The sequence below is a fragment of the Chenopodium quinoa genome, unplaced genomic scaffold (genome assembly GCF_001683475.1).
Source record: "Chenopodium quinoa cultivar QQ74 unplaced genomic scaffold, ASM168347v1, whole genome shotgun sequence".
In the NCBI taxonomy this organism is placed as follows: domain Eukaryota; kingdom Viridiplantae; phylum Streptophyta; class Magnoliopsida; order Caryophyllales; family Amaranthaceae; genus Chenopodium; species Chenopodium quinoa.
Window position 1 is genome coordinate 1,696,418 of NW_018744988.1, and position 14,410 is coordinate 1,710,827.

General features: G+C 33.0%; 2 protein-coding genes across 2 annotated transcripts; both read right to left on the reverse strand.

The window, feature by feature from the left end:
- Positions 1 to 1,259: 1,259 nt before the first annotated feature.
- LOC110706603 (7-deoxyloganetin glucosyltransferase-like) lies at positions 1,260 to 5,313 on the reverse strand. The gene is made up of 2 exons (XM_021884546.1): positions 4,656 to 5,313; positions 1,260 to 2,399 (listed from the first exon to the last, which is right to left on the reverse strand). The coding sequence occupies exons 1-2, from the start codon at positions 5,179 to 5,181 to the stop codon at positions 1,447 to 1,449; spliced, it is 1,479 nt and encodes a 492-aa protein (XP_021740238.1). The 5' UTR covers positions 5,182 to 5,313; the 3' UTR covers positions 1,260 to 1,446.
- A 2,757-nt stretch (positions 5,314 to 8,070) lies between these two features.
- Positions 8,071 to 10,955, reverse strand: LOC110706605 (7-deoxyloganetin glucosyltransferase-like). The gene is made up of 2 exons (XM_021884547.1): positions 10,271 to 10,955; positions 8,071 to 9,174 (listed from the first exon to the last, which is right to left on the reverse strand). Exons 1-2 carry the CDS (start codon positions 10,794 to 10,796, stop codon positions 8,210 to 8,212), a joined length of 1,491 nt encoding a protein of 496 aa, XP_021740239.1. The 5' UTR covers positions 10,797 to 10,955; the 3' UTR covers positions 8,071 to 8,209.
- Positions 10,956 to 14,410: the final 3,455 nt, after the last annotated feature.

Consider the following 14,410-nt stretch of genomic DNA (forward strand, 5'->3'; position numbering starts at 1 on the left):
GCTATCCAGGGTGCATAATAGACTTATTGATGTTGGGCTTAATTCTGAAGCTTAACTCTTTGGGCTCTATAGTATCCAAAAACTTACCATTTTTATTTTATCTATTGGGCCACAGATGCACATGTGGGGCCACGGATCACAGTACCGAAAAGGCCCAGACTCCTTAAAAGGAGCCCAACCACGAGCCATACTAAGTGTGCCATGCTATTGCTGTGAGGAAGGGTGCAAAAACAACATCAACCACCCAAAATCTAAGCCTTTGAAGGATTTCCGCACACTACAAACTCACTACAAGCGCAAGCACGGTCACAAGCCTTTTAGCTGCCGCAAGTGCGGCAAGTCGTTGGCTGTCAAAGGCGATTGGCGCACACACGAAAAAAATTGTGGCAAGCGTTGGCTTTGTCTATGTGGTTCCGACTTTAAGCATAAGAGGTCACTTAAGGATCACATTCGCGCTTTTGGGTCTGGCCATGCTCCTTTCCCTCCTTCCTTTGATACCATGCAGCTACTATAGTTGATGTTATAGTGATAGTGTTTTGTTTGTTTAAACAATATGATAGGTAAAAATGGTTGTGGCTAAGATAGTAATGGATCTTCATGTGACATGTTAGTTATTGTTCTACAAGTCGATATAATGATAGACGAAGTATAAACTTTTTCATCCCAAAAATTTTAAACACAATTTCTTTCACGAGTTCTATTTTTTGCTTTCTTTGAGCTTTAATAATTAATACTTTTACATATGAGTTTGTCAATGTTTAATTTCAACTATCGATATCTTTGTCTAAATAATTCAAAGTTATAACAAATTTGATGTTTTAATTTGATACATTGAGCCCCTAAATTGTGTGAATAATGTAAAAGTCAAAATGTTATAAGTGTTAAGAAATGACGAAGTATGATTTTGAGTACATACATGTATACATAGGGCTAGTTGAAGACCACTTAATTTGTATTGGTGTTCGGATTTGAACACAAATCATCCTTTGGGCGATCATAGATTCATAGGGTAAGAATAGCGCGTTTGTCCATGTAGGAGCAAAGGTGCAAGCGGAATGGACCATAGATTCGTAGAGCGGGGATTATTTTGGGCTTTGATTGCAGTGGATGCACAAAAATGCATGGGAAAGAAGGTAAAAAAAATTAAGTTGCAACTTGCCAATATTATAAGTATAAACGTAACAGAAGGAAGTTTATGTATAAGTTCATAATATTATGTTTGGACCACGTCACATAATACCTTAAATTAAATTCAGATCAAACCTTACAACTCCATAAACGAATCTCATTAGATACTTTTTTGAAATAAAACAAATTGGCACAAGTTTGCCTCCAAAGAAATAGCTGTATCAAAGATAACAGAAACATAATTTATTCATTTAATTCATCCAATAATCAACTAGGCATATGAGCTTGCTTGCTCAATTTTATGATTGCTAGGATTTGCTACTTGATTTTTTTGAGAGAAAGAACCTCTTGGTTGACTAATTTTTCAAAGTCTAAGTAGGATGAACCACTTGGAGTTGCTAATGCTTCTTCAGCTAATTTTTTCCACTCCAATGCTTTACTTGCCATTTCTTCCCCCCTTTTGTCCTCCATAAGCTCTCTCACTTGTCTCTCAACCTCACTTCTCCTAACATCGTTGTCGATCTCCATGCCTATACCCCATTTCTCGAAACTAAACCAACAATTGGTTTGTTGTTCCGCGAAGAAAGGCCAACACATAATAGGCACCCCGCTACATATAGTATCTAGTGTCGAGTTCCACCCACAATGTGTCAAAAATGAGCCAATTGATGGATGGTATAAGATTTTTTCTTGGTCACACCAACTAGTCACTAGACCTCGATCTTTTGTTTCAGCTAGGAATTCAGGTGGTATAACAGCGGAATCACCAGTTACAATATCTGGCCTAAGAATCCACAAAAAGGGGTGCTTACTATTGGCAAGACCCCATGCAAATTCAATAAGATTTTCATTTGTCATAGTTGTGATACTCCCGAAACTTACATAAACAACAGATTTTGGCTTCTTTGAGTCAAGCCACTCAAAGCAAGTCGAATCCTCCTTCCATAGGTTAGACCCTAAGGACTTGACCGCGACATCATCAGACACATTATTTAGTTGCAATTGCATTGGTCCGATGTTGTATATCGGACCAACTACTATTTTCGATATATCCTCAAGAACATCATGCTCCAATGCATCAAATGAGTTAAAAATAATTGGTGCTGAAGATTTAGCAGCTCTTTCAGTTGTGAATTTTAGGAAATTTAACATAATGTCATCTTTGTTTGTGGTACGGATAAAGGTTGGAATATATTTTAATTGTATACCTCTCAAGCTAGGCACCCAATCCACGACCATGTCTAAGGAGCCGTCTGTTGCGAAATTGGAATCTGCTTTAAAGGCAAATTAAAGCATAATTAGGATCAAGTAATAAAATAAACATGCTTAATATCTCTAATACGAAGTATTACGTATCATCTATATTGTAACCAATTTTATTGGTGTCCTGATTTGGGGTGATTTGCTTCCAAACAATAGAGTAGAATATTGGCAAGTACAAAGTATATATATATAATGATAGTATCAATTTTCATGTAAATTTTTGTTGTATTATATTTATTAGATTCATTAAATATTATTTATGTTGATCAATACTTGTTTTATCCGTTCAATCCTATATAGATTCAGTATCAATAAAAAAAAATCTCTTAAATTTGTTTTGTTTAAATTATTTTACTCGTATGATACAATATTAGGCGCGTTTTCTTTGTGGCAAGCTGACACACACTAAAACACTAAACGGGAAATTCCTAACTGATTGAATAACTCTTAACTGAGTAACCCCTAACCAATTGAGTAACTCTTAACTGATTAACCTCTAATTAATTGACCGAATAAGTTCTAAATAAGAACCCCGCCAACATAAAACTTTGTGTTTTTTTACAACCTAAACACCGTATAGATCATTATTTTAAATTTCTATCCTTTCTTGATCCCATGAAATATTAACTCAATTTTATCATTTTACACTACTTTCCATTTATTCAAATCTTCCTATCCTATAACATAATTAATAATATAATATAGTACATTAGTGCTGTAATTTGCCACTAAACTTGACTAACAATGGCAAAAAAACTTTCAACATAATTAATATAATACAGTACATTAATACTTAAATTTGCCACCAAGCTTGACTAACAATGACAAAACTTTTCCACTTTAAACACGGGCCATATATATCATTAGCAATATGAGTATTTTATTTTAGCTTTCAAAATACAGTACACGTATTGGTCCTAGCTAGAATCAATTTAACTTTTTTTTTTTATTTTGGAACTTAATGTCGCAAATGACAAAAAATTGCTCATGCTTTCCCCCTATCCATCGGTTTATGTCTAAGTTTGCAATCATATACAAAGTACTCATAAATCACAATCGACATAAATCACATACAAGTAATTAATATTTAATATGCCCTTTTCCCACATATTAGTGCTCTACTTTAATTTTGATGTTTAAGTTTGTAATTAAATACTCTGTATCACTTAATCATAAACATTGTAGCACCTCCTCCCCTCACCCAAAATAAATCATATATATTGTATATATATATATTTGGTTAACAACGAATGTGATCGCTTGTAAAAAATAAATTAACTTTTGTAACATTGACAAAGGAATTCTTGTAATAATAACTAAGTGATTCGTTTAACATGAACACTAGCGAACTAACATATGTAATACGAGTATTAATTGAGTAACCCCTGTAACACTACTGAAGTAACCCTCATACTGGTTTGATCAGCCAATATAAATGTCTGTGTTGGGCTGAATAACTTTTTAAACATATCTAGATATCCTTTTTTAGCTTCAATGCTATTTTTAATTAAATTATTAAATAATATCTCTTATATGGATGTTAATATTTTAGTAGGTAAATTTAGTGGAGGTATTGATTGTTAAGACATTGCCTCGTGACAGCTCCTACTCTCCCTCTTTACATTGAAATAATGTCATATAAATATTATTCGTAGATCTCTAGAATAATTACGTATTATGTTAATATGTAATGATTCTAGAGATCTACAAATAATATTTATATGAAATACTATCATATACTCCGTAAATATTTATTTATAGCTCAAGTATCACTTAGGGCCTGTTTTCATACGTTGAAATTCAGTTAAGTTCAGTTCAGTTTAGCTCAGTTCAGTTCAGTTCAGCTCCTAATTTCCTTCTCTTATAAAATATTCATTTTAGTTCAGTTCAGTTCAGCTCAGCTCAGCTCAGTTCAATTCAGTTCAGTCAATGAGAACATACCCTTAGTGTTTCTCCGTTTGTTTTCTTTATATGAAGTACTCCTTTTAAATTGCTTGTATGTCTTCGTTAATATATTCACTTCATTTGTTGATTATTATTTTTCTTCTTATAACTTCTCTTATTTCATAATTAAAGTAGTTAAGCAATAATGCGTTCGATATTAATGACTATTTCTTGTCAATTTTTACACTATACACCAAAACACATCCTGCTAGATTATATATATATAGACACGAATTATGAAATGAAGAGATTAATTAGTAATTTAGTACCAAATAACGTCAATAAAACTGTAACAAAGGGGTAATATATATAAATCGTACCTTTAAAGGGCACGATTCCCTTATCAATAAGTGTACCATACTGAGAATATCCCAAAAAACCATTTGCACTAGCAGTCCACAACCATACCAACGGGATACCACCAAGTTGTTGTGAAGAATCAAGAGTGAAAGGCATGACACAATCCGATATGATCAACGTGACTGGTGGAGAACCCGGGGAAGGATCATTAGTAAGCCTCGAAACAAGCTCCTTAAAGGGCTCAAGGAAGTAGTTCATAACAGCATGACATAGGGTGGGGATATCTTGGGTGGCATCGGCATCAGAGGGAGGGAGACCGTCAGGGATGGACTCGAATCGAAAGGACGAAAGAGCTTCAAGGGAGTTAGGTCCCCTAGCACGGAGTAGACGACGATGGTTGTACTCAGTGTTGACAAAAGTAATGTGGTTACCTTTAGAATGGAGGAGTTTGGCTAGTTTAAGCATAGGACTTATATGGCCTTGTGCTGGATATGGTATGCATAGTATGTGTATCTTAGCTTGTTTCTCTCCTTCAATACTACCCATATTTTTTTTGTTTATAGAATCTTTGATATAAGTGGAAGAGTTTGTAAGAAATTTCTATGATTGGGATATGATTTTAATTAAAGAGTTATGGCTATATATAGTAGCTTAATTAGCTTATTGGAGCTCACAATAATCAAAGATAATAACTTTATTATAAAAAATATACAAACTATGTATACAACACATGGTTCAAATTATACCTTATACTAATAAAATAATTGAGAAATACGGAATACTCAATAACCAGGAAATAGTATGATTCAATTATTTATCTATCTATTTATTTATTTATTTTTTGTCTTTGAGTATATTTTCAATAATTTTTGTTGGTGTATGAATATGTGTATCATTTGAGCTACCCTTCGAGGTGTATATTTTTGTAATATTTTTTTTTTCAATAAATTAGTATGAATTCAAGAATATTGTCATTAAGAGTTTTTTTTAGGAGTTAATAATCTTTTCTCCGCTGAGTTTTTCGAATAGTGTTGTACGTATAGCTATATACATCAAGATTATAGTCCGCTACATTAAGGGTCTGTTCTGATTTACTGAAATGAGCTGAACTGAATTGAACTTATTGAAGCTGAACTGAACTGAACTAAATGAATATTTTATGAGAGAAGGAAATTAAGAACTGAACTGATTGGAGCTGAACTGAACTAAACTGAAAATAAGCTGAATAGAACAAACCCATAAAGCTTTCAATTTGGACGACTGATTTTGGTTCGATTGAGTGATTGCGTCTAGTCATGCTAAATCATTGGGCCACTTTTAAATCGAGTCAGATTATTTTTTGACATCTTTAGGGTTTTGCTACATTAAGTAACCACAAAATTATTATGGAGTATATTTAATAATCATTTACTTCATAATTGATAATTGATAAGTATCAATAATCAATTGAAAGTAGCCATACATATTCCCTAAGACAAGGAGATTAAGCTCCGAATGGTTATCTTGGAAGATCTTGGGCCCGAATTATAAAGAGAATAAACAAAAATGACATACTATATTCAACTAAAACCCATGCGAATATGTGATTCACAATGATCTTGCATATCTGCTTTTGATTAATAAATTAAACATGGTGATTTGCTATTAAACTTTGGTCAACTTTGTATGAAACTGTGAATAGCCCATTTTTTATTTTATTTGTTTTATATTTTAACGTGATCTGGTCATGTTCTTAATTATAGTAGTCTCAGTGGCAATTCCAAAGAAATGCTAACTTGTGATGCAAATAATTTACAATACTTTGACAAGTTATTACTAATTACAGTAGCTTTTATAATCTACATACATTTACTTATTAACAAAGCAATATTGTTCGGTCCGTGAATTAATCATTTCATTAAGTTTTATTACAATTACCTTTCAATTATATGCTGTGGAGTACGTACCAAATAATTTTATTTATTTTTTCACCGTATAACTTTGGCTTTTTATTCAATTCTTTTCACAATAATAACGTCCGTGGGAGTTTTCATAAGTACTAATTGATGCATGATTAGTGATATGTCTAACAAAGATAATAATGTTAGCCTATTAACCCTAAATAGATCACCTCTTAACTCGAAATCTCCCTTATCTTCTATTAATAGTTAACATTATTAGTCGCTATTTTTTTCATTGCTTTTGAAGTTTCCTATGTTGTTTTAACTTAATTCAACTATGAACTTGAGGTATTTAAAATGACAAACCTTGGTTCTCTTCTCAATTTCTCCACCAAATTGCCTAGGGTTCATGATTTCTCCATCAATAATTTTAAGTTTTTCTTGTTATTGATTATGTTGCTTTGTGCTTTTGGACTTTTGAAGAAGAATAGAAGATGGGTCCTCACGAAACTGGTTCCATAATTTTTGACATCAAAACATGCTGCCAAAGCCCAACAAGCCCATTATTCACCAAACATATTAGGCCTACTTGCTTGTTATGACATATTTTTTACTTGACCCACTCATACAAATAGAGGTGTCAAAACCGAACCGACCCGAAAAAAATTATCCGTTTCGAACTGTAACCAATCCGATTTGATTCGAGAAATTCAAGACCCAAACCCGATCCGTAACCGAACTGAACCCGAATCTGAACTTGACCCGATCTGAACTTAACCCGGCACCGATTTGATCTGACCTGAACTCAACCCGAATCCGATTTGACCCGACCTGAATTCAAACCGAACCAATTTGACCCGACCCGAGCTCAACCCGACTCGAAATTGACCCAAAAAATAACTGATCTAATCCGACCTGTTTTGACCCGAACTGATATTAACCCGATCCGATTTTAACTCGATTTGATTTTTACCCGATCCGAATTTAACCCGATCATAATTAATTATTTACTTTTTTATTCAAGTTGTTATACTATATATTTACTAATTATTAATAAGTTAACTTTTTGACTACAAAGAAATAATCTGGAGTCTTAAGTTTACTTCATGTACATATCAATTATATTAATTTACTTTCTAAGCTTTAATAAATGCCACAAGATCTAATAAACCTAAACAATACCTCTAGTTTAAAAATAACCTTATTTGGATATGAATTTGGTCAACTCAACCAAAATCCAACCAAACACAAAAAGAAATTGAACCGAAATTGACCGAACCGAACTTGACCGAATCGAAATCATCCGAACCGAAATCAACCCGACCCAAATTCATCCGACCCGAAGTTACCCGGCTAAACCCGTTTTAAACCCGATCCAAATATATCCGAACCGAAAGTGAATCGATCTGAAGTTGACTCGACCCGTATCTGACCCGGACTCAATAGACCATGACCCGAATTTGACCCGATCCGAGTTAAAAGGATAATTTTGATCCGAACATATCCGACCCGAACAGACCCGACCCGAATAGACCCGACCCAAACTCCATCCGATTATCCGAATTGACACCTCTACATACAAACACACAATTCATTAAATTACCTCTAATCCAAGCATACCTTAATACAATATCATAAAAATAAGATAAAGAACTAGAAGTAATACTTTCATAAATCTAATCAGGGTCATTTTTTCAGTTTTTCAGTGGAATAAACACTTGATTCATCAATTGTTCCAGATTCAAGCATGATGAACCAGTAGGCATTGTTGATTCTTCTGCCAATTTTTTCCACTTCAATGCATTCTTACACATTTCTTCACCCTTTTTACCTTCCATTAACTCAATCACTTGCCTCTCAACCTCATCCCTCTTAACATCTTTGTTTATCTCCATGCCCATGCCCCATTTGTTGCAAAAATACCAACAATTAGTTTGTTGCTCGGCGAAAAATGGCCAACAAAGCACAGGCTTTCCTCCACATATAGTATCAAGAGTCGAGTTCCATCCACAATGTGTTAAGAAAGCACCCGTGGCTTGGTGGTTTAACACCTTTTCTTGATCACACCAACTAGCTAACATCCCCCTATCTTTCGTTTCAACTAAAAAATCTGATGGAAGAATTGCGGAATCACCTGTTACAATATCCGGTCTAACTATCCATAGAAACGGGTGTTTGCTATTTGCTAGCCCCCACGCGAATTCTACTAGATTTTCATTTGTCATGGTTGTGATGCTCCCAAAACTTACATACAGCACGGAATTTGGCTTCATCGAATCGAGCCATTGAAGGCAATGCTTGTCCTCTTTCCAAAGATTAGACCTTAGAGACTTGATCCCACAATCACCATTATTATTTTCAAGTTGGTTTATATTTTGTTTTATTAGAAAATGTAACGGTCCAATGGTGTACGTAGGACCAACCATTATTTTGGATATGTCGTTGAGAACATCTTGTTCCAATGCATCAAAAGTATTGAAAATTACTGGTGATGAAGATTTGCAAGATTTTTCTACAGAAATCATCAAGAGATAAAGCAATATATCATCTTCTTTCATGGTTCTAATGAAGCTTGGGATATCTTTTAACCGTATGCCTTCCATGCTAGGGACCCAATTAACAATCGTGTCCAAGCAGCCGTTTGTTAGGAAATTAGGATCTGCAAAAGTTAATTAAATTAGTACGTGACAGTGGGGACAGAGGAAGTATACTATAGATGACTTTTATTATTATTACGGAGTATTTTTTTTTTTTTTTTACTAAACCCCAACATAAACATTCCTATTTCTATTGGCGACTTTAATGCCTTAATAATTGATTATATGATGTCTAATTATTACTTTTTACTATCTTATTTTCTTTAACAACCACATAAAATCACTAAATTTACAATATTTCAAGTTCGCATGGAGTAACTTAACATTATATATGGGACTTGTTTGGGAAGTGGCTTTTCATTGATTTTTGGCTTTAAGTTTTTTCATTTAGTCAAATAGCCAAAAAAATAGTTTAGTAAATGGCTTTTTAGCTAGCTAAAAACAAAGCTTTTTATGTCAAAATGAAAAAGCTATTTGGAGCAGCTATTGCCTTTTAGATATCAAAATTTATAATAAAATAAGGCACAAATTATACCAAACAAGTTTTAAAAAAGTGAATAAAACCCAAGAAAAATGGCAATACAAACAGCTAGTCAAACCAGTTAAAACTAGTAAAAAAACCAATTGTAATTGCCTAACAAAGCCCATATGTGTGGGACTGAATGATTGATCACAAAAAAAGGTCCATAATTAGTTTCTCACCCTAGCTTTTTTTAACATGCGTGCCATTTAAAGTTGTCAAATTCCTGACCCAACTCAATAACTCGACCTAAATTCAAATTGGAAATTACTGAAAAAGAACTCGATCCGACCCGAATCTGAATCCAAAGTTATTGAGAAAGAACCTGAACCTAACCCGACACAACTCAACCCAAATCAAACGACCTGAACTTGACCCAATTTGATCCATTTATCATATTTTGTAATGTCATGTTTTTACACTATTTGAGATAGAATTTATATTTTTAGCATGACCTGAAATTTAACTCGAGCATTGACCTGAATTGACAGGTGTAATTTATTAATTAATGTACAAAGTAGCAAGTATAGTGGATAAATATAAAAGTTAAATTAATGATACGGACTACTTACAATTAACAAGCTAGCAAATCGAATTCATAGTAATCGTAGATAAATTAAGGAACAAGGAAATAAAACCTTTGAAAGGCACAATGCCCTTCTCAAGAAGAGGTCGATATTGAGCATAACCCAAGAACCCACAAGCGCTAGCAGTCCATAGAAGAACCACAGGCAAATCCCCAACCTCTCGTGCGGCATCTTGAGTGAAAGGCATGATACAATCCGATAAAATATACGTGACACGAGGTGTACCTTCTTCATCATTAAGCCTTACTAGAAGTTTCTTGAAAGGCTCAAGACAATAATTTAAAACAGCATGGAACATGGCTGGGACATCTTGGGTTGCATCGGGGTCCGAGGGTGGTATGCCATCTGGGATGGCCTCAAATCGAAAAGACGATGGGAGGCCATCTAGGAAGTTCGGACCCCTTGACCTTAGAAACCGACTATGGTTAAACTCGGTATTGACAAAGGTTATATGGATGCCTTTGGTATGGAGTAATTTGGCTAGGTTTAACATGGGGCTTATGTGACCTTGTGCGGGAAATGGGACACAAACTACATGAACCTTAGCCTCATTTTTTACTTCAATTAATGAGCCCATTTTTTGTTAAGTAGTTTGACTAAGCACTTTCACTAGGGAGAGCTATACTCTAGCTATTGGTGTGGTTGTTATGATGTACTAGTTGATGAAACAAGATCCATTTATAAAGAAATTGCATTTACTGTTTATATTTCACTTGTATTGAATTTTTTTTTGGAAAGACACTTGCATTGAATTAACCGAGAACGTTCTGTATTTATGTATGTCTGTTGATAACCCTTTTACTGAAATGGTTAATTTAGCAAAAGTATTTACCAACATGACTATTCATAAATTCTGAACTAGCTAAGGAAATTTTCTATTGAACCATGATAAAATCCCTTTACTCCATACCTTTTTTTAGTGTGTAATTTGGATTATAATATCCCCATATAATTTATATTCAAATTAAAGAATTTAGATCAAGCAATTTCTTACAGACTTTATAATACTCATATATATTCAACATAATATATGTATGCAAATATGCAATAGTTTTATATGTTATATTAAGTTTTGCAAAACAATATAGGGAGTACAAAAATCCATCTCTATTTTACTTCCAATCCAAATTTATTTAGCTATAATTAATTACAGTAACTTTGAATAATTTATAATGTAACTAGTATTTGAGTCTAGGCGATGCCCGGCCCGAGTCATTACATTTTTCCTTGATGATAAATTTATTCGTTATACATATTAATATTTTGTATCAAAAGGTAACATAAAACATCTCATATCTTGGTGGTAATATGCTCAAACCTCTAGAATTAGAGGTTTTGTGTTAAAATTTTGTGAAGAGCACTTTTTCAAAAAAAACTATACTTCCTCCGTTTTTTTTAATTGACACCGTTTGATTTTTACACTATTCACACAACACGCTTTAACTCGCTGTTGAGGTTTATAGATACGATAAAACATATTCATGTGGGATCTTGTTTAAATGAAATTAAATCGTTTCAATGTATATTTTATTAATATATACTTTTTATAATTTTACAATATTAATAATTAGAGATATTAGTCGTTAAAAACATGGCTTGGCAAACGTGATAATATAAAGGTGTCAACTAAAAAAACAGAGGAAGTAAATAACTAAATTCTGACATACAATGAGAAACATATGGAAGGAAGAACCATATGGCGTTGAGTGGGTGACATGGCGGAATAAGAACATGAGTGGATGATGTGGCGTAATAAAGGGTGTATGTGACACATAAACTTTTTTTAAGAACGCTTTTTAATAGATTAGTATAGATTTAAACAAAAGTTTAAAATAAATGGAATACTAGAAGTCCTAGAAATTAAATGAAGAGGTTATATTATAAAGGAATGATGGAAATGTTTGTGTAGGGTTGTTTGCTAGAGGCTGTTTACCATTATACTCCCTCTGTTTTTAAATACTTGCTCCATTTTTCTTGGACACGCATGACGATGCTAATCTTTGATCACTAATATCTTTAATTATCAATAAATATAAATTCTCAAGATTGAAAATTAATAATCTATTTATCGAGATAATTCCAACAAGTACCCATAAGACTATATTTTTTTTCCTATGTATAAATCACAAATATTAGTCAAAGTAGGACAAATGAATAGTGTAAAAAATAGAAATGGAGCAAGTATTTAACAACGGAGGAAGTAGCTTTATATATATAAAATTGAACACTCAATAAATTGACTAGTTTTGAAATTCCTTGCCGTAGTATTTACAAATTACAATTTCAAATCCAATAAAAAAATCCCTTGTATTCCATACTTTCTAACAAAAATATCTATAGTATGTGTCCTGTCTTAATCTCTTGTACTCCATTCAATTTCTAAGCCATAAAAATTTTAACGTCTACTCCTTCCATACCTAAATTACATTTCTACTTCTAGCATTTATTTCTCACATAATAATAGAGAGAAATAGAAATGTATTTTAGGGACGGATGGAGTAGTATATACGTACTAGGGGTGAGCATAATAGGGGACCCTATTAAAATTCCTGGAACCAGAACCAGATTTTCCAAAATGAGAATCAGAACCGTTTCTGAAAATTGGGAACCAACTGAACCGGAGGGTATCCTGTCTTGTAAAATACTAACTTTTTGCATATTTTTTAACAAAATTTTTGGTCACTAATTTATAATGTTTACAACTCGCAAATAAAACAAATTAATAGTAGTTGTCTAACAAATTTGATTTTTGCACTATTCACATACCATGATTAACTTGATTTTTTCACATCTATAAAAAAAAATGTTATTATATAATATATCATTAGATTCGTCATAATGTCTAGTTTCATAATATAATTTTGTTATAATTATTACAAATTAACAATTAAAGATATTATGGTCAAAGTTGCGTCTTGGCAAGTGACAGTCAAACTGATGCAAATAAAAGAAAACAGAGGAGTATTTATAATTGTAATTAATTATTTTAAAAAATAAGTTAGAATTGGTGTATAATTTAAAATTAAATGATACTTTTATCAGGTTACAAAGTACCCTACAGATTTCAATTCCAAAATTGAGAACCCGAATCGGAACCGAAACCTGCTACAACAAGTTCTCCATATTTTGCTACCCGGAATCGAAACCTCTTGCACAGGTTCCTAACAAGTTACGGTTCCGATTCAGGGCACCATGATTTTTTTACTCAACCCCTAATACGTACACTGCTAATTTGAATGGACCGGCCATATGATGCCATCCCCTTTCGACAACACCTCCACAAAAGTTGTGGCTATTAATATGGATAGTTAGCTGCCATTGACTAGTAAGAACGTAATCTAGTTACTAGCTCGAGCCACTACGTCAATTAATGCCACTCAATTTATATCTATTTGATTGATAACAATAATCAAGATTGGTGTAGTAGACTAGTATTTGAAAGCTCTCCTTTCACCCATGCGAAAGGAAAATCAATAGATACTAGTGGGGTGATGGGATTACATACATGCAATTGATAATTTGATATTGATGTCTTAAAAATAAAAAAGATAAATCAATAGAAGTAATAAGAGTTTCTTGACCCTATGACATCGCATGTTGTAGAGGTTAGTGTCGAAATTACAAATATAACACTAACCTTCTTCAAGATAGTGACTAAACTAATATAAGGTTGATTTGGTCTTATTTCATTATGAGATTTAGTTTTAGTATATCGTCCTTTTCCAAACAATGAGGTAAAGTTAAATCGAAAACATTATCTATGCTATGAATTAATTGAAATTTATGTGGATTTGTCAATAAAACCTAGACCATGAGTTATTAGCGATTAAATTAGGAAATTTTGTGTAGAATAACCCTAAAGATAGGGTCATTTGTGAACAACTACCCAAAATTTTTTTTATTTGTTTAGAACTACCCGCAAGTTTGAAAAAGTTTGGATAACATTACCCACTAACGTTTTTCGTCTAATTAAAACGTTATTTTGGCCCAATTTTTCACTTTTGGACTGATTCCAATTTCGGCTTTGGCATCCTTGTATTTGGAGCTTTGGGCAACATTGGCGGGCCCAAAGCTCTCATAAATCACTACAAAATTTATCATCGAAATTTATACTACGTATCATACTACTAGTATCTTCAAAGAGTCTGTTCCAATTTTTGTTTATCAATGATAGAAATTTGTACTTTCTCA